This window comes from Epinephelus lanceolatus, chromosome 7 (assembly GCF_041903045.1).
Source record: "Epinephelus lanceolatus isolate andai-2023 chromosome 7, ASM4190304v1, whole genome shotgun sequence".
Taxonomy (NCBI): domain Eukaryota; kingdom Metazoa; phylum Chordata; class Actinopteri; order Perciformes; family Serranidae; genus Epinephelus; species Epinephelus lanceolatus.
Window position 1 is genome coordinate 13,427,832 of NC_135740.1, and position 27,929 is coordinate 13,455,760.

At 39.6% G+C, this 27,929-nt stretch overlaps 1 protein-coding gene across 1 annotated transcript in view; it reads left to right on the forward strand.

Moving 5' to 3' along the window:
* Nucleotides 1-27,929, forward strand: part of pigg (phosphatidylinositol glycan anchor biosynthesis class G (EMM blood group)) — a 111,256-nt gene that overhangs the window by 18,700 nt on the left and 64,627 nt on the right. Inside the window, exons 5-8 of the mRNA XM_033633792.2 lie at nucleotides 2,343-2,481; nucleotides 9,336-9,548; nucleotides 19,480-19,697; nucleotides 20,793-21,077. Coding sequence (XP_033489683.1) covers nucleotides 2,343-2,481; nucleotides 9,336-9,548; nucleotides 19,480-19,697; nucleotides 20,793-21,077 — 855 coding nt within the window. The remainder of the gene's footprint in view (nucleotides 1-2,342; nucleotides 2,482-9,335; nucleotides 9,549-19,479; nucleotides 19,698-20,792; nucleotides 21,078-27,929) is intronic.

Below are 27,929 nucleotides of genomic sequence, written 5' to 3' on the forward strand. Positions count from 1 at the left end.
GCTAAATATTTTCAACTTGTTATTCATAACTACATTAGCAAAATAATTCAACTTATAGTTTACGATTTTAACATAATTTAATTTTCACAACTCCTCTGTTACTTTTAATTACTTTAAGCTAACTATTTCAACTTCTCCACTCACTTGCTAATTCTGTTTCAACACGTTTGTTACAACTGACTCGTGTTAGGTTGACGGTTCAACATTATACCGATTTTTGATTTTATTTGGTTTTTAATGTTCCTTCCTAAAAAATGAGCATATAATTTTTTAACACACATTACAATTTGTATTTTTTAGTTTAATTGATTATTTAAGCCCAAGATACTCTCTGATGGGCGTCTCTCCTCGGCATACCCCCACCCTGTTTTGAAGTGTTGCAAATTGCAAAACAATACAACACTATGGACAGTAGAAATTTAATGTTTGTTCCTTATTTTGCTGCTTTATTGTATCTGCTAGCTTATCAACCGAGTGTAAGGGTGTTTTCACACGTGGTCCTTTTCAGCCCTCTATGTGGACAGCCTGTAGTACTTGCAAGGATGCAGGACGAGGAGTAGTTTGGTCCATGGAAGATGCTGCACGTCTCCAGATGTGGAACGTAGAATACATCAGATAGCAACATGTTTTCCTCCAGCTTCGAGTACATCTGAAAGCAAGGGGTTTCGTAATCACACTGCAGTGCCATATCAAAGTAAAAACATAACTTTATCAATATATATCATATAAAGGCTGTAGTGTGACCAGAAAGAGAACTGAGTCCTCTTTTAACAATGTGAACACAAAAAGAACTGAGTCCCTTTTCTGTTGGTCCACTTTTTGGTCCACTCTAAGAGGACTGAGTTCGGTACATTTAAAAAGGCCTAAAGTGAGCTGTCTCAGTTTATCAACAGTCTCTGGTTGGGCTTTCCATGTACCCTGTGGCAACTGCAAATGTGCCCCCTGGGGTACAAGTACCAGTGGTTAGGAATCACTGATCTACCAGACAGAGTAGCATGATTTCAGAGCAAAAATGAAAACCATTTAGCTTGTTTTTTTTCTCTGGCTTGTTGGTGGAGAACATGAGCTAATATCTGATTCAGCATGGTGTCTTGTGTATGGGTTTAAAAAAAGGTTTGAAGTGTGAAAAAAATCTCCCAAAAGACGAACGCCTGGTGCTTTCATCATTGAGAACAGGAGTAAACTCTGACTTATCCTAAACAGAGAAGAGGCTCGCTCAGCGTGCGGCTCAGTGGTGTTTAGTGCTGGTCTTGAGGTGTTTTTTGGTTCCCTTGTGTCCCATGTCATTTATAACAAGCATCCAAGAGGTAAAATCTAGGACAGAGGGCAGTCTTTTGCTCCCACTTTGCTGAGTGAGTAACAAATATAACAGGTCAGCTGAGAGCACAGTGGCACAGTTTGGCTCGGGCTCCGACCTGCAGCGTTGGCTCAATGTATTCATCATGTTTTTGTGTCACGCTCTAACACTATCAAAAAAAGGTAGGATCGATTTTACTATAGCTACGGCTAAATAAACTGTTATGCTGACACTGGCCTTTTCTGTGTGTCTGTTTGGATAAAGTCATCCTCAATGAAACTACCATTTTATCTGACTTGGCTTCCAAACACAAAGCAGAATTGATCTCAGCCTTTCAGTGATCATTGCTTTTTCTGTCTTTCAGGCTGTCTATTAATCCAGGGTGGGTAGAATACAATTTTCAAACTTTAATAATAAATGAACTCTCTGGTCTTTGATATTGTTTTGTCTGAACGTGTGATACAGCACAAAAACTGAGGAGTCTTTTGAGAGTATTGTAATGTGTGGGAAGGTTTGGCTTTTGTTTTGTTAACATCTGTAGTCATGTGTTTTTTTTTTCTTTTAAATCAGCCCCCACTGCAGTGACTGATAAGGCATCCTTGTCGAAGTCTTAGTCAATGGAAGGTTCTTGTGAGTCTCGTTGAAAGGGAATCACTTAGGGAGGAACCAAGCTTGATCAAAGTCGCTCGCCCTCGACAAACGATTCATCCTGTGTTTGTTTTCTGCTGTTACCGTACTTTTTCCATTCTGGAGATGCAGTGAAAGTGTGCCAGGAAGTGTTTGTCATGACTTCCTTTTCTAAAGTAATAATTTAACACCTTCCTTGTCTACTGCTGTTAAATATCTTCAACATAATAACATCAGATATATCTTGTGAAGCAGTCGATTACCCAAGCAGCTGTCATTTTATGCTCTGTTTTCTAAACTGGCTGTGTTTTTCATTTAGTGGCAGGTTTAAATTATTCACATCTATGAGCTTTGAGGTTTTGCTTTCCCGGATCACATACAGTGGGAGTCCATTAACCTTGGTGTTTGCTTTTCTCAGGAGGCAGAGGGATCCTTGCCCTACCTGCTGGTGCTTTGCGGAGACCACGGCATGTCGGAGACCGGCAGCCACGGAGGCTCCTCCGAGCCAGAAGTCAATACGCCCCTGGTGCTCATAAGCCCGGCCTTCAAGAGAAAAGGTATACCGTCTAATGTTGCATAAAGGAGCCGAGGGCTGTAGATTAAATTGAAGAGATTCTGTTTGGCAGGGGCCAGTGATCACATGACAGCTACATCCTGTCAACATGCAGACCTATGAATGAGAGTGTAGACATGACGTGATTTTCGACTGTCCAGTTAAGGCAGTGTCTGCTGGTCCATCCTGCTGCACAGAATATGTTTCAGTCATGACTGAAAATTATGAATCAGTCAAACTAAACTTAGATGTGTTTGGGAAACAGTTTCTTTCATGCTTACACATAACTTTCCATTAGTTTTAGCGCGAGGAGCAGCAGCGTCTCTGAAGAGTAGAAACTCCTGAGCAGAACTTTTATTTTGGAGTGATGAATGTGGTTGAGTGTGAAAGTGTGATTGTGATAATTGCTTCTTTCTCAGCCAAGTCTATTTTTGAGATCTTTTCTTGCAAAGGTTTTTATTTATAGACCATTCATGTTAATTAATCATTTACAGTTCACTTGAGATGTTGCTACAGAATTGGGGGTTTTGCTAGCACCCTGCGCCTCCTGCAGTGCCAACAGCTTGAATCACTTGCCTACCAGTCGGATTTTATGCTTACAAATTCTAAATTTTACAGAAGGGGGAGGAAGGAGATGCCAAACTCTGTGTTCTCCTCAATGAAATACATCCAAAGGCAGTTGAATGAATTCCGTTATTAATGAAGTGGGTTTCTATGTTTCATGGAGATAGATGCTTATAGAGGCTGATGCAGCTTCACAAAGTGTTTCACAATAAAAATCAAAGCAACAGACATAGAATTCAAGCACAATACAGCTGCTTAGAAGGGCGGCTGTGTGTTGTGATTTGCTCATTTGTATTGACAATCTGCAGTCTGTCATCTGATTCTGAATCAGGTTTGCTTAATCTTGATTGGTGCATTGAAGCACATGACACCACTTGTTATGCCTTTTGTGTTTTCAGGTTGTATGGTCTTACTGTAAAACTTAAATTAACAGCCCAGGCTGTTACTTGCTTAAATCACTGAAGTTAACAGGCAAATGTATGGGACAGGCATCTATATGGGACAGACCTTTAATTCCTTATACTTAAAACTGTTGCTCAGCAAAGATGGTAAGTTCCATCAAATTTTTTATTTAAGTCAGTACGAATATTAATTGAACAAAAATTAGACTTCAGTTAATATATCAATCATGAATCATTCATTTGATCTAGATCTGACAGACAGCACATCAGAGACAGTTACGACACCCAGTGTACTGACACACCACTTTATCCTGTGAAAGTAATATTCTCAACTTGGATCAATTTTTATGAAAAACCCTTTGATTCTTACATCTGAGGACCCTTATGGACTAAAGGAATATGAATAAATTTCAGAGTAATGGAGGAATGGACACATAATTTGAGTTAATGACCACTTCAGAAGTAGGAAGTCACCACTTTTTTTGTCATCTGTCTTGTTTACCAGGCCAGTTAATCTAAATGAATTATCATTTGGTGCTCATGGTTTCAGTAAAATGAACAGAATGGTTGAATTGTGGAGAATCTAACCAAGCTAACGATGTGTAGCATCACCACAGTGACAGAAGATTAGATATTTATATTTGCATGCACTATTGAAGCACCTAACTAATGTTAGCACAAGTAGGTCGCCCAAAACCTGGTTTATACATCGAAAGAACTATAAAAATTAACTGCTTGGCAACCAGTCAAAATGTGTAGCCACAGCGGGCTAGTAAAAGGGACTGGCCGGTAAACTGGGACTAGAATCTGTTTACCTTTTTCCGTTTCAGCCCTGTGTGAGTGTTACGGTATGTGTAGGACCCATTGTTGTGAATGCAATATCTCGAGAGTGCTTCAAGGGAATTTCCTCAAATATGAATTTACTGATGATACTGATTAGATTTTGGTGATCGAAGGTCAGTGCGACCTCAGAAATCATGTTTTGGGCCATATTTCAAGAATTGACTAACCTGGAAATCCAGATGCCCAGCCTCTAGCAAATTCTAATTTGCACTGCACGGGGATCTGGCCCCAACGAGCAGAGCCCGCTGAATCGCCATCGGACCAATCAGATCAGTCTATCTGACAGAAGTAGGCTCTGGGCGGGCATAACATTGTACTGACTGGAAACGTAAGCAGCCAAGATGGCAGCTGCCGAAGGATGTTTTGCTGTTTTGCCGACGGGATACGGCAAAAGCATAATATCTCAGCTCAACTCAAACTTTATTTATAGAGCACATTTAAAACAACCGGGGTTGACCAAAGTGCTATACAGATTAAAAGTAGCACGGATGTTAAAAGTAACCCCTATAATGCCACAACTAAAATAAATACTAAAATACATAAACACAGTGCAATAAAATAGAATAAAATAAAATAGAATAAAACGACTAAAACAACTAAATTTAATTAAGATTTTGCCAGAGAAAACCTAAGTAGTTCTTACTTTAGCAAGAAATGTTGTGTTCATGTAGGATCCCAGGACTCAAAATAAGAAGCTAGCTCAGAAAATAAGTTTTCAAAGTCTTTTAGTCCATCACGAGGTGTTCTTTTGTCCACTTTTGTTGTCGCTGGTGTATCCAGCTGTCTGTCTGTGTAGACCTTCACCTAAGAACAACAAAACACATAAAAAGACATAACAAAAACTTCACTCTTACTCTACTCTAAGCCACCTGTAGAAGGGAAAATTTGAACTGCCTAATTTAATATTTAGAAAGGAAAATAGCCTTGAATTTATTGTACCTTGAGTTCTTTGCAACCATGATGCGCAAAGAGGCAGACTTTCTATTAATACTACCTGGATGTACATATGTTGATATGGAAATGTATTCTATTTAATGCATCAGTTGTTGCAATCAGTGGCCTCGTCAGAATAACTGGTTATTTTTAACATAGTGAGGATTGTGGGTCATTAGTAGAAAGCTGAACTGCCTGTTGTTTTTCATTAGAACATGCTGCAGTGGATCAGACTTCATTACTGGCTCAGTACCTTAGCTTCACTTTTTAATCTGAATGCATCATTGAGAAAACGGCCGTCTTACTGCAGATTGGCAGAACATTTAGTGCTGGGAGGATCCTGAGAGGCGCTGCCACTTTAATCAGACAGTGTAGCTATAAGAAGACATCCAGTCATTGTTTACCTCAGTACCTGTGTATCTTTGCCTTTTTCTTAAGACACTGTATTGCAGTCAAAACTAGGAAAAACAATAACATAGAATGGACAAGATGACAACATCCCAGCCTCAAAACCCACAGCAACAGTGTTGCAACCACATCAGTAACTGATGCAAGAATGTTTTGATACATCCATGGACAAAATTTCAGCCTACTGACGTGAGAGAGATATTAGTGAACTACAAGTATACATCAGAACGGCACATACGGGCACTTCGGTAAACGTCAAGGTCGTTTGTGGGTTAGAAAGTCAATGATTCTATTGATGTCAATGCAGTTTGACATGTTTTTGGATAAGAATTTTTTCCGTCTGTGTGCATTTATTTATGTTAACGTTAACGTTTGTCTAATAGACATGTCTAATAACTGTTTTGCGACCTTGCCTGAACCTGAGCGTTCGTGATATCCGATTGCTGTCATATCCCTTCAGCCTCCCCCAGTCCAAGTGGATGCATGACACAGCACAGTGGGCGGATATTGTTAATGTGGACATCTATATTTGATTGAATCACCAGGTACCATTACGCTAAGTGTTGTCTATAAATAAGCAACCGGTAATAGCCAACTGTTTGATCGAGGCTCAGATTCAGTTGGAGAGGACAGTCATGCTGCTGTACTGTATGACTGTAATATTAAGGTAGCAGCCTCCCCCTCTAGCTAACGTTAGTTGTCCATCAGTGGTAACTGTCAGCAGCATCATTTAGCGGTTTAACCACAATGACAGTGAATATTCATGTATATAATGTGCCTCAAATCTCCGTGTGAAAGCCTTGGTTAACCCCTATGTAATCGCTTTTTTGGCATTTTCCTGTTTCTCTCCTACAGCGCGTTTCTTTCCACTGAAAAGGGAAACAGAGTTGGTGATAATGCTTTGCAGGTCTGCTCTGTAGCTAATAGTCAAGGCCCGAGCTGCTATCTTATCTTATCGACATGATAGAAAGAAAATTGGAGATCAGCATCTTTGGATTGATTGTTGGTGTAACCAACTACACAGCAACTCCTCACCTTGTGTTATCAATTTCCGGTCTGATGTGTGGTCAAAGCAATCTTAACTTCACCTTTTGGTTTGTGGACTACTGTTTTCAAGCCTCGAGTTCTGCATTTTGGCTGTCGCCATCTGGGCTTTCTGAAGCCAGAAGTGACCATATGTGGACAAGAGCGTGAAGCTGTGGATGACACACTTTGTTATGCCTGTATCCTGACTGACAGGTCTCCATTTTAGAGACTGTCAATTACAAGAAAGCCTACCCTGCTTTATGGTCTAATTTAATCTCAGTGGGGCCATAATTTACTAAATGAATGCCATGCTTTATTGAAGAAGACTTGAGAGACCATTGAGACCATAAACTCAGGAGGGAAATGTTTACTGAGGAAATAGATCCAGTGTGAAGCAGCGTCATTTTCTCACTGACTTATGTTTTACAACCAGTGGAGTCGCCCCCCGCTGGTCATTAGAAAGAACTTAGGTTTAAGGCACTTTGGCATTGCTTCACTTTTCAGACCCAGAGGCTACCTCCTCTTCTTTAAACAGTCTGTGGGTGTAGCACAGATAAACACACTTCATACATGTGGCAGCCTCAGTTTAAATCACATTATAACAAAGAGTAAATGTGCAATAATCTGTTGAGAAAACCTTGTTAGGGTGCCAGCTTTGGCACAAAGTCATCTCTAAGCTGAGCAAATGCGTGGCTCTGTACAGTCATATTGAGACTTCAGAAGTGGCTGTGGTGGTATTTTAGAGATAATATTAGCAAGCTACATGCATATGGCTTCGTCGGCGGCGGCAGTTTTCTCATCTATGAATCAGCATTCTGTGTGTGTAACCTTTTACTGAGTTATGACACATCTGTTCTGCCAGAATGTGAGTCGCTCTGTTCAGCGTGAGCCAAACAGAACAAGCAGAGTGGATATCGTTCTAAAGAGGTTTGGTTGGATGTAACAGTAAAGGCAGGCATGTGGTCAACGGTCTGGCAAGCAGATTTCTTCTTCTTGGCTTGTGTTTCAGAGAACAAATCATAAAATAATAATGCTGGATATTACACACAGTTAAAATGGGATTAGTGTTTGATAAAACATCTCCAGGGGGATTGAAAATATTTAAAAAGAAGGCTCCGTCAACTCTGTTCATTAGTGTAATTACTGCAACTAAAAGCATAACTTAAACATTTTTAGACATTCATTGCTAAGTAACAGATTTAAACAAGCCTCATATACTTGGTAGATTTATGGCATTATCCTGAATAGCTTTGGGCTCAATACAGCAAAGTCCTTGTCTTGTTGCAAATCCGTCTCCTTTTAATGTGAAATGGATAATTCTCCAGCTTATTTAATTGTGTCCAATTACCAAATTAGCTCATAGCTCAGGGGTTTGTCCCGGTCTTTAGTCTGCAGCTGTCTCACTTCCCCACACATGCAAGCTGCATTGTTCATTTTTAGATATATTATACGTCTGTATAGTTCATCACTGCAACCCAAAAACTTCACTCAGACACAGACAATTCGGGAAACGACTCCCACTCGCTGTTTGTATTCTTGAAAGCTCTCTACAGGGAGCCAAGTGTCAACATAAAAATGTCTGTTCGCTTTTGACAGGAGACGAGCTTCGAAAAAATTATAATGATTTCAGTCTTTCATTCAATTTTTGTGTTTGTTTGGGTTGTTTTGCATGTTGTCGTGACAACCCTCCCCATGGTCGTACCCACAGGCATTGATACAGGAGTAATTATGAGGGGTTTGTTTGTGGTGCTTTTGTGTTCAGATTCAGGTTTTCTGTGTTAGAATTCAAATTAAGTATCGCCTTGATTCTAATCAAAGGACAATATGTCACTAATTCCCTTTGCTTTAATCAATAAAATGAGAGTCAGCTGTGGTGAGAAGCTGTAGATGTTCTACCGCACTCTCGCCATTTTTCCCCATGACCGCAGTTTGACTGTCCTGAGGGGAAAGAGCACACAGCAGCAAATTAGATGCTGTAGCTGCTGTGATTAGAGCGATACGTCCCAGTAAAACATATTATACGTAATTGCTGACTTCCAGATGACACAAAAAGTGTGGGATTTTTCATTGTTAGTTTTCGTGTCAGGTGTATGACTTCAGGAGAAGGACCTCCTTTTTACAGTTTATCTAGTTGAGTATTGTGAAATTCTTTCAGACAAGCTCTTATTGTGCGAATGGTGGAATCCTCCACGGCGGACAGTATGAAAATTGAGCCATTTCCTTTTGTCCATCATGCAAATGGTTTTGTGTGGATTGCTTTAGAGTTTGAAGTAATAAAATGTGACTTTTGTTCTTATTAAAAAATATCAATTTTGCTACCAGCTATCACTGATTGATGTAACACAATTGTGATTCAGCACTTGGTGTGTTATTGAAAGCCTTTCCATTTTCTGTGTCTGACACTGCAGGTTCATGAGGGAAAAATCCACTGGCATGAGAGGGTGCATTATAAATTTCAAGTATTTCTGGAATAAATAGAAGAAGAATCTGATAGTTCAGGTTGAGCAGATTCTTTGAATTATACAGGCTGATTGACAAGTGAAGGTTAGAAAACGACATAACAAAACAAAGGCACCACCAAAATATGAAATGCACTTAATTTGTGTGTCATTATTTCACCATCTTGTATTGCAGGTTCAGTAGTTCACTGTTCTGTTTGTGTGTTTTTGCCCTGTGGTGTCAGGGGGAATGGAGAAGCCTGGAGTGGTGGAGCAGGTTGACCTGACTCCAACCCTGGCCCTGGGACTTGGCCTGCCCATATCTCAAAACAGCGTGGGCCACGTCATCCCAGGCGTTTTGGAGGAAACTTCACTGCGAGACCAGCTGCGATTCCTGCATCTCAATGGCCACCAGCTTAGCTGCCTGCTCAAAGACAGCATGGCAGACTACGAGAAAGGTGGGTTACAAATTCACTGCATCCAACCTCTGGACTCGTTAACGCCCGGAAAGCCAGGACCTCGTCTGACAGGGAGTCTCATCATTATGCTGTATTGTTCACAGGCTGCTGATAGTATCAGTGGCTACATTTTTCCATGTACGCAGCAGTGTGACTAAGAAAACAGCCCAGTGTAAGGAATAGCTCTTTCCAAAATGAAAATGCAGTCATTTTTTCCTGACGCTATTGGAGTTGGAAGAACCACCAAACACACAGCGGGTCAGTTCCCATTACTCCATCTCAGCCTTCTCCCAAAATATTGAAGTTAATGGGGCCATCTTTTTGATCCGCCAAAAAAATAACACAAAATGTCCAGCACATACAGTATAATAATCCAAAGGTTTCTTCCTCACACAGTTTGCTTCCCACTTCCACCTAATAAGCTGCTTTATGTGACAGACGGTCGTTACTCAGAAATATGCACAATTACAGAGCAACATGAGCTCTGTGACCTGCCACTCATCACACTTAAAGCTGCACTAATCAATATTTTTTCCTGTTAACAATAGGTCAGATTAATGTGGGGTCAGCCGCAGTGACAAACCCACAAAGAATTATCACCTGACTGACATACTTTACACATTTTTGCGTTCAGTGAACACTGATTTTGCACTGAACACTGCACATTTGCTGTTTCTTTTCTGTTTGCTAAGAGATTAAAAAAAATTGAACTTAAATGCTGCAGCCACTTGTCACTGTCACGTTTTACCCAGCCGTCCTATTACAGAGCAGGAGGGCTAGAACAAATACCACAAAGACCGACCATCACATTGCTGAACAATAACAACAATTTAGGAGAAATTAATACTGAGCCTACACAAAGCAGCAATTTCGTGCTCTCCCCCTAAGTGCTTCAGCTTTCCCTTTGTCCAGAACACGTTCTTTACCTTGTACCAACATTCTTACATCCATGGATTTGCTGTATCATAGCAACCACATGTAACCAAAGCGCCTTGGCTGAAAAAATGCTGCTGCGTTTTCTGCACTTAACAATGACCAAGTATTTAATTTGTCTTAAAACTGTGTCATCTTTGTCTTCTAAAAAGCAACAATATACCTAACAGTAGCCAAACAATAAAGCTTATTTACAAAGCATTAAAATGAATTGATTTGCAAAAACGACAAAAAATTGTGGTAATACCGCAGATCGCGCTGTTGAGCCGTCCTTAATCACCCCAGGGCAAGCCAAACAGCGTAGCAAGAGGAGTTCCTGTGTTTGTTGTTTTTGGCCGAACAACAAGAAAACTGCAGCATGCATGGCGCGCTTGCTATGCGTACAGTCTGGGTCTGCCCAGGCCCGCATGGACATGGGTGGATGATGACATTGATGACATGCGGACCCATCTGGATGCAGAAATTATGAAATAGTCTTTCCTGTTTTGGTTCACTCTCGCATCGCTCATCAACTTCAGCTGTTGTCAGTGATTAAGCTTTGATAAACCCACTGTACACGACGCGTTCACCACCAAACAGTACACAGAGAGATTTGGCGACTAGCTGGTGAACACAGTGGAGCATTTAGCAGCTAAAGACTCAGATACTTCTCTCTAGAGGTGGTGGAGACCAAAAACAGAGCTAAAAGGAGAGATGATATTAAGTTACTGGGTGTGTACACTGTACTTTACAGGCAGCTGTTCAGTTAAAATGACTGTCAATGTTGTGCTGCCCCACAGAGAAAGGTTAATGCTACTTCAAAGAAATAAAAGATGTAGATGTGTACATGTTCTGACAGGCCTCTTTTACAGCTACTAGAATCGGGATGCTCTCCATAAGTTGTTGAGACAAGACATGTTAGCTCAGACTAAGAGGATCACTGTCTTATTTAAATAATTGTTGTTTTATTTGTATTCCACTCACGCTTTTGTGCATGTAGGTTTTTCTCTGAAGAAACACAGATGGCAGAGACTTAAGTCAACTCAGAAATGGTTTGTTGTAAGTCCATCTCCTCATTATTCACACCGTGTTGTCAGCTACATCAAAGCAGTGTTTAACCTGAAGCAGTCTGATTAAGACGAGGGTGGAATCATCTTACAAGTTCAAACAATTCATCGCACCGAAGCTCATCATCACTGGAATCCTTTATGAAAATGACACATTTTGGAAATTTCAGCTTGTCTTAGATGAAAATAAATCCATTCAAACACACAAATATATTTTGGTTAAAAGTCTCTAATGGTAGTCAATAAAATTGAAAGAAATCATCTTGCAATTGGATAATCCTCCAAATGTTTTAGCTCACAGTATGTTTTATAATTTTTTTGTTGTCGCATTAGAATCAAGTACACATTCACAGGAAGTAGGTCACTAAAAGCTGCCATGAATACTGACCGTGCAGGTTTACAAAGGAGAAAGACTGAGCCTAGCTGCACCACAAACCAAGTATCAGAGTGAGAAACAGGCAGACCTGTTCCTGTCATGTCATGGTGTAAGTGTTGAACCCTGAGTTGAGAATCTGTTTACTGATTTCTTTAAGTCCGGAAATAAGTGACCTTACAGCTGGGAAAATTCCACATGGGAGACTCACAAACAGTCTGAGGTCTGTTCTTAAACATTAATGCTGCCCACTCTTTGTGCAAATGGATGCACATATCCTCACTGAGTTCTGCTCCCTACTTTTATCTCGGGGTCACGCTGTTTGTCAGAGTTATCCATCTTGCAGGCTCTCCCCCACGCCTCTCATCTGTCTCCCTCTCCGTCTGTCTCTCTGGTGCTGTCCTTCATTTTCACATTTGATACACCAATGGCAGCAATTACCATTGCTAATGTTTGATCGGTCCGAAGTTATTTATCTTAAAGTTTAAATGAGACAGAGGGAAGAAGCTAGGCACTTTGATAATTGGCTTGTTTGGCAAATAATGTGGCATTTCATTTAAAATATCATATTCTCTGCTGCTTTCCATAAAAATGCATTTATTACTGAATCGTTTGTCAAGGAGACTGTCTGTCTGTCTGTCTGTCTGTCTGTCTTAGTGTATGTATGTATGTCCTTCAGTTTTCTCGACAACTGTTCATGCTATCGACTTCACACTTGTCGGATGTAAGTGCAGTGTCGAGTGTGAGCACTTGCGATCTACTGTATGTATTCACTGGTAATGCTACAGTACTACAGCCAGAAGTAGGCATTGTATAGTGTATTGAGAGTGGACTCCTATTAAATGTTGCCAAACGGCATGCTGGGTACAGCTCAATCTTTGTCGCCGCTACAGTCAGGGTTCCCACACATTTTCATGACCAAAAATGTAAGACTTTTCCATGACTTTTTTAAGGACCTATAATAAAATCTCCATGACCATTCACAATGTAAAACACAAACACAACTGCACAGTATCCTTTAATCCAAATGTTAATTGGAGTTGGACTTGGATCAGTAGAGCTCCCACACTGGGTGAGTGATAGCCGACAGCAGGGTTGGCTCGTTGGTTAATTTGTTCAAAAAAAGATTGCTCTCTACACTCATACTACAATACACTGCTTTCAAAGCAGTTAAAATGAAATTGAAGTGTGCATTGATGCTTGGGGTGACTATTGAATGCCATAGGCTGCCCATTTCAATTGTGTTATCTCAAAAATATGCCACAGTTTAAAAGTATTAGTGGGACATTGTTATGGAAACTCTTGGATTCATGACCCTACATTTTAAATCACACTGCCACAACATAGTGTTTCTTGTCCAACTTGCCCAGCTTTATTAAAACATATCAGATTAAAACTCTATTCACTCTATTATTCTATTCAAACATAATTGCATCTGGCTGGCATATATGGAGGGAGAGATAGAACACAGTGAAAAATAAAGAAATGTACTTGACGGTTATGCATTTATGCAAAATAGAGCCACAAATGTCAACAGCTACAGAAAATGTATTTGGCATAATATTACTTTGTATGGAAGGTCATTCATGAATAAAGATTACTGTACCGATTTCATTGAACATGTCACAATTCCGTGACTTTTCCAAAACTTTCAAGGATTCTGTGACTATTCCAGACCTGGAAAATGAGATTGTGGAATTCCATGCCTTTTCTAGATTTTCTATGACCATGGGAGCCCTGTACAGTGCATTCAACAATAGACAAGGACAGAGAGACCGGAGATATTATATTGTAGCAAACTTAAACATTTCAAACATCAGTAATGTGACTTTCAGAATGACCACTTTTGTTCTCAGAAACAATCGATCCCAAATAGCTCGCTGTGAACAAATGATGCACATACTCTAGCATTACTAGGGGACGCAACTATGTCACGACAGGTGTAGTGCTCACGGCCCAAGGAATCCCATTGTTGGGTGTAGTGCATTACAAAGTAACATGTTACTGTAATCACATTACATTTGTCACTAACATAGTAATGTAATGCATTACTGTTTTAAATGCAGTAATCACATTACAGTTACTAATCAAATAATTATGTCATTAGTTGTGTCACATAAGTTCTTTAATCATCTGCATAATAAGCAGTTAAAAAAAATTCAAATGTGCCAACAACAGCTACACCACCCAGTGCATTTTTTAGGCCTATTCATATATTATTTTAAGGTAATTGATATTTGTTCTCCGCAGTGTTAGGAAGGCCAGCCTCTCTTATATATTGATATAGTTGTATTTTGAGGCAGTCATAATGCCATTATCATTCTACAGATCCTTGATTTCTGCTGATATGTGGGCATATAATTTAACGTGATATTGTTAATTACATTATGTCTGAGATGATGTTGCAGGGTAAAATTAAAGTAACCTAACAAGTAGTAGTGAATTATTTTCAACAGTGAGTAATTAAGTAATGACCCCAACACTGGTCGAGGTGGAAGTTGTTTGGATAAGTGGTTCTCGAAAACGCTGCGGTACTAGAAGCTAAGCAAGCGGCCCGCTGCGAACAGGCACGTTTGAATGGGCACTGCACTAGTGTAGTGAACATAGAATACTTTTTACATGATGAACAAATACATAATGTGTGGCTAAACGACACTACAGAACGTCATCACGTTGACAGGGCTTTAAAGCCTCGTTGTCGTGACGACATTTAAGCGACATTTTAATTCTGCTGATTGCATTAAAGTTTAAAATACTAGAAAAGGGGTATTCAGTTGTAAAGATTATCTTGCTGAACAATGTGTGTAAGTATAATAAACTTTTGTTTGTAACAGAGCTTATTTTCTGCAATAATTCAAAATCCAAGGGACAAATCCCATTGGCTTTTTGACGAAAGAAACGGGTGCTGTGGTGTTGGCCTGCAAATAAACATCATCACTACAGCACTTTATAGCCCGCTTCAACCAGTAAAGACAGGCAGTCGCTGTGCATATTTATAACACATTATGTAGAATTCAAATACTTTGCACTAAATTGTCAAGACCTGATATCCCTCAACAACACTACTAAATACCACTTTACTTTGGTTTTCAGGGGAAAAAAAGAGGGAAAAAAAGTAGTTTGGGGGGTTTAGTTACTCTTTAACAAATCAGATTTTAGTATCAAACATTATAAAAACTACCTGCTCTCTCAAAAGTTTTTTCCTTGTGTTGTGTATTCTTTAGGCCTACAGTCAGTTCTGTGTTGTCCTAGTTTCCAGTACAACATGTTGTCTTGTGTGTCTCATGTTGAATTGTAAGACAAATGTACAGTTTGCTGTCTAAAAGAAAACCCACGTGTGTTTAGAACTGCCACGAGCTTGCGATTGGGTAAGCAGCAAACAATGAATTTTCAGAACTTCATTTGAAACTAACTACTTCCTTTCACATTAAAAAACTTACCGCTCTGGCAGCACATTTCCCACTCTATTTTGGTCCCTGGTTTCCATAGTGATGGGATGAAATGGAAATTATTTCAGCAGACCTACATTTGGATGTGTTGATTTTTTTGAATCTGTCCACTTGGGTAATCATGAAGCTGTTATGCAGTAGAATGTAATAGTCGTCAACGTGTCACTGCTGGGAAATTCACCTGGGATGATATTTTAAGTAGCGTGCCTGTTGGACACCTGTTGGGGTCAAAGCTGACTGGGTGTGAAAGAAGTTGCTTTAAAGAAAAGCTGCCGTCTGTCTGAAAAGAAAAGCAGCATTAAATTATGTTTCATCAGGGAGACAAAAAGTACTTCAATTAAAATTTCGTCTTTTCAGAATGATTCATAATGCCCAGACACTCTCGGCTTGAGTGTGACGCAATTGGGTATTTTAAGATTTGTCATTATTGTGCAATCTCTAAGCTTTTGCAATCAGTTATCTTTGTCTTAAAGTAAGAATAACCCGCACAGCATGAAACTGGCTTTTTTTTTTTTAAGTTTTTAAGTTTAACACAAGTTTTGCTCTGCCTCCACAGTCTCCATCTGTCTGCCTTGTTTCTTTTGTATGTTGTTTGATGGTTTTAATTACAGTAATCACAATGAAATCAAGATTGCAATAACTTTTTTCCACTCTCTGCTCTCCCACCTCAAAGTAAAACATTTAATTTGTTGACCGTGCATTTACATTTGCTTAATTGTCCTGCTGTTGGTTTCAGATAGTTTTGTTGTTATCTGCTTAATTGCTGCTACTCTGAGAAAGAGAGAGGTACCTATCAGTTAGTTGAGAGAGCAGCTGAGGTGTTCCACCCATTAATAACTGCTCTGGCCCAAAGAGGAGTGTGCAGTGAAATACTGTTTGGTATCTACAATTTTACTACTGCAAAACTGAGCAGGAAAAAGAATACATGGGTGCCCCACATCTTCACCAGCAACTTGATGTAACTCATTACTACTTAGATTGGATTTTACTGTGTAGGTGTAGCTGAATATCCAAGAGATCTCTCCGAACTAAAAGACAGCTAGTAATATTGTTAAATTCATTCTCCCAGTTGGTAACTTTTTGGATTTTCTGACTCCTAGATTCCTCTTTCTTAACCCGATAAAACTGACCCACTGTATTTTTATGCCTCTGTGCCGGTGATAGCCGTAGCCAGAGGCGTTATGTTTTCAAGTTTTCCATCTATACAGTTGCATGCAAAGGTCTGGGCATTCTGGTCAAAATTTTGTTTACTCTGAATAGCTAAGTAAGTAAAAGATGACCTGATTTCCAAAAGGCAAACCATTAAAGATGACACATTTTCTTTAATAATTTAAGCAAGATTACTTTTTATTTTAATCTTTTACAGTTTCAGATAACAAAAAAGGAAAAGGGCCCGAAGCAAAAGTTTAGGCACCAAGTTCTCAGAAGCACCCCCCTTAGCAAGTATCACAGCTTCTAAACACTTTTTGTAACCAGCTAAGAGTCTTTCTGTTCTTTGGTTGGAGGTTTTTCACCTTTTTCCTGCAAAAGGCTTCTTGTTGTGATTTTTGGGCCATTTTGCATGCACTTTGAAGTCTGTCCAAAGATTTTTAATGATGTTTCGGTCAGGGGACTGCAAGGGCCATGGCAAAACCTCCAGCTTGTGCCTCTTGAGGTAGTCCAAACTAACTCATACAAATGGGGCTGGTTATCACCACTGATTTCCTGAATCGATTTGATTTCGATTCAATTCAATTGGGGATATTTCAGTTACAATAACAGTTTTTGTTAGAGTGTGAATGTGATTCTCAGAGAACTAATAGCGTACATTTAACAAGGAGTTGTTTTAAAAAAAAGAATTAATTCAGAACAGGAATAAAACTGAATATTTTATATCTAAATATTTTTAAAGCAACAAAACAGCAAAGTCACAGCATAAACTCAATATCTCACTAGAAACAAATCCAAAATATCAATATAGTAAATCATAGTCCTGATGTCACAGTACTGAGTGAGGTTTAGGAGGAAAAAGAACACAGACATCAGTCAGTATCAGTCCTCTTGTCCTCTCTGCTCCTCCCCCTGCTGCTGAGGCAGTGGATGAGAGACTGCGTACGGAGCAGATTGAAATTTCCCTTTTCTACATGTTTACATGTTGCTAAACAGCTGCAGTGATAAAATATTGGCTTCTTCCTCTTGGAGGTTTTATTGCACTCACAGTAACAAGCGTAGCTGTCGTCAGCTCAAGTTATCTTCACTTCAATGTCTCCACCGCGGCATCTCTACTCCGTGTGCGTCTGTGTGTGTTCATAAATGTGGCGCAGCAGCCCGGACACACAGACAGCAGGAGGAGCGGCTGCTGCGGCATGATAATAAAAACTAAAAAAAAATAAAAACAGTAAGCTAGTACTACTGTCGTTAATAATCAGTGCTACGGCTCGTTTACTACCGGCAAGATTAGTAGGGTTAAAGTTTCACACATCTGTTGGAAAAAGCGTATATTGAAGGATCGATCTTGGATTTTATCATATCGATATCAGTTTGAATCGATGATTCGATTATTTTAACCCAGCCCTATACAACCATACACTGACTGAATAAGTGCCTCATGCAAGCCAACTTTAAAAATTCAAACAAGCCTTTTAAAGTCTACACAAATAGTCACTCCTTAACATTTTGATTAATTTTGGTCCCATTGCAGATGATGTTGGATTCAATAAGTCCCATGTATCTGCATAGTGTCTGTTCTCCAAAGCTCAGTTAAAAACATTGCATAGTAGGGTATAAGTAAATGCAGCCTTTCCTTATAAAACTCCATCCCATAAATCCATCACTGTCTGCCTTGTTTCAATCTTCATATTGTGTTTTTTTTCTTGTGCTTCTAACCTCAGGCATCTTGGAGGGCCATTAACCAATCTCTGTACTTTTAGACAGATGAAACATGGTCAGGGCCATCGATATTGTATGATTCATGCCTGTGGCTTAAGGTTCTAATATTTCTACCAACCCCTCTGTCTGCCAAAGCCACAGTCACTATTTATCACCCCCATGCCTATGCTGCTGAGATAGGTGTTATACTGGAAAATATTGTTTTTAGGAGTGTGTGTGTATGTGGGTGTGCATGTGCGTGCTTCACTGATGTATACCGCAAATCAAACCTCCACATTGCTTTGTCCTTGAACATGTTCCTAAAGCACTGAAGTAAAATGAAGGCAGGCATCATTTAGTCTGCTTTGAGTAAACATGTGAGTGAGTCATAGCTTGTTTGTCGTTAAGATTCTGACAAATTATACATTGCTTTTTCAGGACTGAATGGTTTTTACCACAGGGATATTATCATCTCTTCCATTTAAGGGACATTATCGACACAGGAAACAGAACAAGAAAATACTGAAAGTTAATAGATTTCCCATTGAAAACACCCAACATGCATCAAAATGATTGATGAAGTCATAAATGGGATTAGTGAGCTCTCATTCATAAGGAAACAAATGGTAAGAAAATGCATCTTTATGATGAAAGGCAGCAGTCTGAGGAGACTTCTTCTGAAGTGAGACAAAACACTCCAGACTGCTTTAACTTGTCTTCACTTTTTTCATGCTTCAGTTTGTATTTGAATAAGCTAACAGTGAAAAATTAGCATTTCTGCCCATGGTTCCAGCTCCATTCATAGCTCAGCATCCAACCATGGTCATAACGCTGCTGTATGTCACAATATGGCAACAAATTAATATATGCCACCATTGACAACAGTGCTCTCCTATAATACTGAAAATATTGCGGTCAATCTGGAGGCACTCTGCAAACAGGAGTCCAAGTTACATAATTGGAAAGCACAGATTGTTTGGTTTCATAAATAAGTGTAATTGTCCTGATTAAATTAATGTGCTGCCGCATCAGGAAACCCACAGAGGTTATTAATGAGATGCCACAAACGTCCTCATTTTGACACATCTATAAAAATGCAGTAGCTGCTGCAGATCCAACAAGAAGTTTTACAGCAAATCACAGTAAAGCCAAATCTTTGAGTACCTGACAGTAAACATCACTGTCAAGTAATCCCTGATTAGTGCTCACGTCTGAAGCGACACTATTTACACATGCAAGTTGTTGATGCTGATGTCCCCCTCCCCACTTCTCTTTGATTCCAGAGGCAGGCTTTGAGCAGTTCCGTGTGGCGGAAAAGGCTCACGGGAGCTGGATGAAGCTCTTCATGGAGGGCAACACCTCTGAGGTGCTTTCCAACATGGGCAAGAAGGTGCTGAAGCAGTATCTGGAGGCCCTGACTGCCATGAGCTCAGCTCTCAGCAAACAGCTGGGCAAATACGACATGTACTCCATGATCGCAGGGATGGTGTTTGTGTTTCAGGTAAGTGCAGGGGAATGTCAGTTATGATGCGTGGGTCAGGGATCTTTAAAAACACACACCAACCGGGCCTGTTGTGAGATCCACTCTGCCTCGCCTGACAAATTCCTCAATCAATGACCCGAACCCAACACGCAAACACGCAAACCGGAGCTGAAATTTTCTGTTAATGACCATCCCTAAAGGGGATATATTGTATCACAGTATAGTAACTAACTTCCTGTAAATATCACAATGAAAAGTACAAACGTTGGAAGACAGCAAGTAGCCTACTCACCCATCTTTGAAGTGGTTACGTTTTGAGTTTGATCTGGAGCACACAGCTAATAACCTAAGTGGTTTAGCTTAGGTTGACAGGTACAGTGATTTGTGTACATGACATTATAGAAGTGCATATTAAACAGAGTCAGTGTGGACAGAGAGGCACTCAATTACTTGCTTTTAGGACACAGTTTTAGGCCTACATATTTGCAGAGAGAAATATTTTTGCCAGACATTATGACTGGAGAGATTTAAATATGTCAAACTTCAACAGATTTTCCTTGTCAAAAACCAAATAACAGAAAGCCTGAGTGCAGCAGTGTTGCTGTACTTTGGAAATGTTCTAAATGACATTACTAGTTACCCTGTTAAAATGTAACAAGTAATATATTTTTTATTTGTTATGTCATCAAATAAGGTAATATATTACATTTGATTACTCTTCTAATAAATGTTATAAACTGGACAAAAAAGCTGAAAAGTCCTAAAAACTTTTTACTGGGCAGACACCTAAAGCTAAATGATGTTTTGAACACACATGAATAACATGGTGTAGTGAAAGGCTTGACTAATTATGGTTAACCTGTAGGTGTTTTCTCAGGTTTGACATCGACCATTTTAATATTAAGAGCATTTTCACCTCTTGTAAACAAGCGTGTTTATGAATATTAATCGACAGTCCTGCATATAGTGTGCCTTTAATTTAACAGCCAAAATAAAGGCACTCAGTCTCCACTGTTCACTTACTGTAGATTTCTGTGGTTTTATCAGTTGAACAAGAAATTGATCCAAGTCATTTTTCCCTCTTCTTTCTCTCCCTCTCTCTCGGCCTTCCAGCTCCTGTTGGTCTTACTGCTGGCTATGCCTGAAGCCCTCAGCGGTGACGCAGTAGTGGACCTTCCGGTCCTCTCAGCCCTGCTCTCCCTGCCTTTCTACCTCTTGTGCCTGCTGCTCGCCTCAGTGCACGTCTTGGTGTGCACATCTGCTGAAAGCTCCTGTTACTTCTGCAGCCTCTCCTGGGGTCTCGTGTTTGCTGCTGTTGCCTTCTCCTCAGCAATGTTTTGTATTCTGGTCTCCATGGCAACACGCCGACTCCCCCTGGGACCAAAGATTCACGGGAAGGTGAGTCTGTGCACCTAAATATACCACAAACACACAGTTACAGATTGGAGCAGATGTTTGCCCTCAGAGGTGTGTACACACGTGTGCTTGATCTGCATGTAAAGCCTCAATTTGTAGCCTAACTTGTGAACCAGTTCAGCCGGTGGAACAAAGAACATTAAAAGGACAAGTGAGGAAAAAAGATATAATGTTAGTTTTCCATCCAGAGACAGCTGGATTCATTAACTGCTGTTTAAAAGATAGATTTTTTGCTTTTATGATTTAATTTGTCACTTCCTGCTGGTGGAGAAACATTACCTACGAGACCATCAGAATTTATTTGAAAGGAAATCTCCTAAATCCAGCGAGGCTCAGGGGGGATAGCACGCTCTTGTCTATTGTACCCCCACTTTGTGATTTAGCTAAGTTAGCAAAGTCTTTACTAATGCTGCTTTAAATCACTTGAATGTGCTGTGAAACAAAGGCCCGAGAAAAAGTTTCAGTAGATTTTCTTGGAACTGAGACAATTGAAAAATCACTTTACCAAAACGCAGCTGAATAGAAGTGTTTCAGCGAGTGCCTCTTAGGTGATTTAAGACTGGGCACCATTTATATTAATCAAATGGTGCTTGGCCGTATGCAGTTTATCATGAGCTTTTCATGGAGGATTGCAAAGAGCTCTCTTAATTACTCCTTAACTACTCTACAGTATAGCACAGGGAAATTGTAAGCTAATAAATAAGGAGATGTTTTAGTGTTTTTATTTTGCAGTAATTTAACGTTAAACACATTAACACATTAAACGATTGTTTTTGTTGACACATAAAAAGTATGAGAGTCTTTTTGTCATGCAGTGCAGTGACTGTGAGAGATATAAAGAAGGAACTCTGTGTCAGTATTTCTAAAACTCCAGAGTTTAACTGTTAATGCCAACAGCACAACAAAGGCGACGTGAATCTGTTACAGATGCTGCCACAGTCTGTTGTGCTGCAGGTTTACTCCGTGTCCCAGAAGTCACAGGCTCCCATTGTTTTCAAAATCCATTAAAACCAGCTCACATTTCTGAAACACGCTGCCGCATTGATGAACATAATCCATCATTTTAAACGGCATATGTTTTGTATTACTTTTTAACGCGACTTCATAACCTCGCTGTCATTGCACTCCGTATCAAAAATGTTCCAGTCTACCAGAATTGAATCTGCAGAGATCATTGTGTTTCTCCAGCTAGATGGTGCCCTCCACTCTGAATTATAGAAAGTATTGTTTTGTCTTTTTGTTGCCAGAGGAGGGTCATGCCAGTTAGGCCTGGTGGAGGAAGTTAAATAGCTCCAAGAATCTTGAATATAAGCTGCATAATGAAGTTATGTTAGAAAAGAAACTGCAGTGGATGTGCTGTTCAGCATATACTGTAGTATTACGTCAGTCAGTGCAGCAGGATGGATATATTAAGACAACTAGATACCAAGATGGCACTCAGTTAAATCCAATATAGGTTGTTCACAGGGTACATGTTCCAAAAATAGTTTCAGGCTTCCTCAGGCTGGTGGACGCACAGAGCACGCTCACTGTACACTCAGGTACACTAAAACTGATGCAGTCCAACACAACAGTCCTGCTGTATATCCTCCCTCCATGACTGTTCAGTGTTTATTAAAGTTTCAAAGGTGTTGGTTCAAGTTGGATGTATTTTATAGTGCTGTTAAACTGTGTTGTGTTATACCAACAGGTGTTTCTATTATTTTGTCCACCCCATGTTTATCAATGAAGGTTAGGCTGAATAACAGAAACAACTCTCTGTCAAATGTAATACAGTTCAACAGCACCACAAACTTCATCCTCCAAGGGGACCATGAAGTTCAATCAACAGGAACTGAATATTAATTATTGTTATGCTATGGTCACACTACGAGCGATACAGCAACAGGCTACAAGAGGCTAAAGGTCATTTTCATTGGATGCCGGTGACATGAAGCTACAATCTGACGCCTGACACCGATGCCGATGGACGTGAATTGAGTTGGCCTCCACTTTTTTCAGCACTCTAATGACATGGTGAAGTGTCAGCCAATAATAGGTTTTGTTTCTAGCTGTGGTACTGTGTTATTTAGCTTAGTTAGCTGACATTATGCTAGTTTTATGTGCAATGCGGTGCTCACAGGGATGCACTTGGGTGGCAAAATGTGATGTTAAAATGAGGCTCAGAGACTGATCATGAGCAAAGATATTTTTATGACCAAATACAACCTTTAGATGATGTTCAGTCGAGGTGGTTTGTTGCAAGTAACAGACACACACAAGCCTGTGACCACTTAACTACATTAACTAGTGCTTAAGCAACACTTCAGCAGCAACTTTGTGATAATGTAGTTGGTCACACTGCTGCGTTGTCGCTTATAGTGTGAACACAGCATTAGTAGTAACGTATGTTAAGTAAAAACTCAACGCAGAACAATGCGATTTTATTCTCACTTGAAAAGCTGCCTCAATTTTTACTGAATTACACACACAAAAAAAAACATCTATAAACTGTTTTGTTTTCAATTTTGACCTGCTCCTGCAATTTCTTTTAAAAACATGCCAACAAGCATTGCAATTGTTTTTGAAAAGCTGCTGTGAAATCAAGCATTTAAAGCCACAACAATCCCCAAAAAAACTGTGAAATCCCGGAGGGGCTGATTGCAGGACTGTTGTATTAGACTGCATTAGTTTTAGTTTGGTGTGCCTAATAAAGTGGCAGCTAAGTGAAGTTCTTCTTTGGCTGATTCGGCTGGCAACCTGCTGGCTCCCCACATACATGAGTTGCATGAAAATAATTTACTGATGCAACTCTCTGAGGTTTTGACTTTGTTGGACTTAATAGCTCAAAATTTTAAAATGCAATTAGTCATGTTGAAGTTTACAGCTGTTTCGTTTGTAATGATGCAATTATGGCCACGACATCAAAATCATCACTATGTCAGCTGTTTTTAAGACACTTCTGAAGCAGTGGGACCTTGTGAAAATTGTAAATGAAACACACTTTAGTATAGCAGACTGAAGGACGCTCTGACTTCACTAACCGCTAAAGAAATAAATTGATATATTTACATGAGCATCGTCTTTTACTGAATAGGAGTGGCAGAATAATGTAAACACATCATTAAAAACGACTTCAACTCAGTAGTAATGAAAACGCTATTACCAGCTCTGTAACAAAGGCAGGTCATATAGTGATGAATGCCTGTTTTCAGCGTTTGCCAGCTGTAAAAGAGACAAACAATATGTTTGTATGTAAGGTGTCAAACTAATGAGGATTAACAGAGAAAAGAAGCCACATCTTTGCTAACAGCCCACTGTTGTGCCAGTGCTTTTCATGGCTTCCGGTAGTTCAAATGCGTTTCATTAATTGTTTATGTTATTTTGTCTTCCCCTTATAACAGCTACGTTGAAATTTACTTCAACAAATAAAAGTAACTGCCAGCGATGCTTAGATCGCTCCTCCGAATATGGGCAATCAATCAGGTATAGTGGGACTAGTTACTCAGGAGGTGGAAGCTTTCAGTCTTTAGTGTTTGTTTAAATTGGCCTAAAAGATGAGTCCTCTTTACTGCTGCACCTCTTTGCTCATTATAATTTATCTGTAAAGGTTACATCTCATTTCCCTCCTGGGAACTTTGCAGAAGTGCTGATAGGGCAAAAAAGTCTGTAGAAATCCACTCGGGCCATTAAGTTGGGTGAAAAAATAAACTCCTAAATCTATGCACTGGAGCTAGTGAGGGAAATGTGTAGTTATTTTTCTGTGACTCGGGCTTCCTTGAAAAGACTGTGGAATATTTTCTCTGAGTTTGAATGCCACACAAATGTCTAAAAAGATGTGCACATACAGTAGCTCAGCTGGCAGGTAATGATTGGGCTAACTAAAGAGAAGTGTGCTTCCTCATCCAGCAGGAGAGAAATCACCAGACTTTGGCTAGAAAGGTAAAACAGTCAGACAGAAAGTTCTGGCTTGGCTCCTGTGGGCAAGCAAAAACAAAAAAACTTAAAGTTGAGTTAGGCAGTTTTATTTTGGTATCACTAGGCTAAAATCCCATAATAAACATTGAGCATATTGTTATTCAGCTGGTCTGGGAGAACACTACACTTCTGCACCTCCTGTTGGAAAATCTAGTCTGTGACGGCAGACATTGGTCAGTCACAGGCCATTTCAGAGGGAGTGCGTTCTTATTGGCTGTTCTGTCAATGCTTTTGGTGAAAAGCCTGCAGAGAAAGTTGCTATTTCAGCATTGGCGACAACTGCTTACACTGCAGAGCAACGTGTCACGTGTTTCAGAGATGAAAAGAAATTGTTGTTTATAGTTCAGCCTTCTGCTAACTCTAACCAAAGGCTCATGGCAGCGGCTTTAAGTTCATGTTTATGTAGCTAATGTTAGCTAGGGCGTGGAATACAGCATCTCATCTGCCTCACTCCCCGCCAAGGAGAGCAGGCAGCAGCACCAGAGGAACCCAAGCCAGTGGCTGCAGCAACTCGAACTCAGCCAACAGTGGGGGACCGGCCCACTCCGACTCCCCGACTCTTTTGTAACCATTACACAGGTTAGACCCAGCGCTGCCACTGGTCACCAGCCTGCTGTGACTGCTGTGACTGCTGAATCTGAGTTGCTGCAGCCACCAACCAAAGGTCCATCCCTGGAGCTGCCCTCTCTCCCCCTAGCAAAAAGTCCACAGTGGCGGGGAGCGAGGCAGGGGGGTTGGGGAGTGTAGTAGCTAGCCAATTCTTGCCTCATCTATGGTCCAATAAACAAAGAGAGAGACTTCTACAATGAAAAAAAAAACCATCAAATGAATACATTTTTGGGAAACACTGGTGCACTGTATGAAGTCATGCAGATTTCTGGTGGGAGGGGCTTAGGAAAGAGAGGGAAGAACTAGACGGGAGGGTGCATTTTCAGATTCTGCTGTTTTAACCTTTCTTAAAACTACATACCCCAGCTTTAAGCAATGAATGCATCAAACACATTGTTACAGTTAACAGTAAGTATTTACAAATATTTAGACCACACCCTTTTGTCTAAATGACACAAAGATGACACAGTGACCACTAAATTAAATGGAAAACATTAGTTACTGTTCATTATTGCTCCAACTTAACATTAATTTCTTAAGTGTTTAACCTGTGATAATTTGTTTTTATTAATTGACTAATTGTTCAGTCTAAAAAACTGTCAGAGAATGGTGAAAGATCCAAAAATCCTGACATTGAAAAGCCAGATAAATTTACAGTGACATAAAATGGAGAATATAGGAAATGCTCACATTTTAGAAGTTGGGACCATAGAATGTTTGGGCATTACACTTAATAAATTAATAATAACTTAGTAAGAACTGATTATCAAAACAGTAGTTTCAGCACTACTGTCTGTGTGTTATAATGAATTATTTATGTGAAGTAATGCAATAACACATAGGTCTATATCTTAAAATGCATGTAAAAATAAACATCTACAGGAGAGTCAAAGTGTAGGATCCTGATTGGCAGACCAGCCACACAATTCAAAGACACAGGCTATAAAAGCTCATAATACTATACATTTATGGACAGTAAACTGTAGCTGTAATCTGTCTTCAGCTATAAAAGCTGTTGCTTATGTTCATTTAGTTCTGACTCCTGCTACAGATATATTTTTAACTACAATTTTAATAGTCTTAGAGGGACCACATACAGTAAAGCCACATTAGCATTTCAGCTTCCTTATATTGACCTGCAGTTGATGCTGGAATCAGTTTTAAAACGTTATTGATTACTTTGAAAGCAAAATATGGATCTGTTCCACGTATTGGTTATAAATCTTGTTCCAAAAACAGAGAGTGAACATTTACGGTCATGGCCCATTTTCATGGCCAAAATCTTCATCTCTGTAATGACCTGAGTGAGGAAATACAGTTAGTAGAGTCTGCGTCCTCTAACTCATGACTGACAAACTCATTTTGATATTGAGATTAGATAATAAAGTAGTTTTTATGCTATATTAGTGTTGGATGTGAATTTGCAGGAAAGATTATTCTGACAGGATTGAATCTGCTTTTGCCAAATTGCATCTTTTGGGACAGTTTTCAACAACCTTTCAGTTTGCTGAAATACTTCCAAAATACAGCTTCAGTTACCATTCAGGATGTTTTGCAAAAAAGTTTTAATATAGAGACGGAAAAGGTAAGACATGATCTAAAGTCAGATAAAGTGTTGTTATAATCGTTTGAATCAGTTTGGTTCAAAGTGCAGAGCTGTGCCTGCTTTGGCTTGACAAATGACTGCATTATGGATGGCATCCAAACCTTTTATTAGAGGTATCTCGATTAGTTTCTCTGCAACGGGAAGATTAAGCACACTTTCTAACTCACCACTCCAACAAAAATGTGATTAGAATTCCAGTTGAATGAATTTTAATAACCTAAAGGTGAGTGTACTTCATTTAAACAAAAGTAGTGTCTATAAAGGAGGTGACAAGTTGGCGAATATATGAAAAAAGAAATTGAAGAAAACAGAAATGCCAAGTGTGAAATACCAGCAGTATTAAAAAAGAGCCCCTTAACAAATATTATAATTGAGTCTCATATAACTTTTGGAAGGAGCCCATAATACAACAATTTAGCAAGCTTTCTTTTGTGGGTGGATTGCAGGAAAGTGGGGGCTAGCGCCATGTACGTGAAAGTCTGTCACTGAGTGAATGTTGATGTCCCTATTGGCCTTTGCTCTTTTAAAATGAATAAGCACAGATTTTTTTTAGCTGGTAACATCTTTGCCTTTGTGATCAATCATCTGATCAAATTCGTTTATACAGACGCAGTAGGGCTGAGCAATATGGGCTATAAATAATATTGCAATATTACGGTATC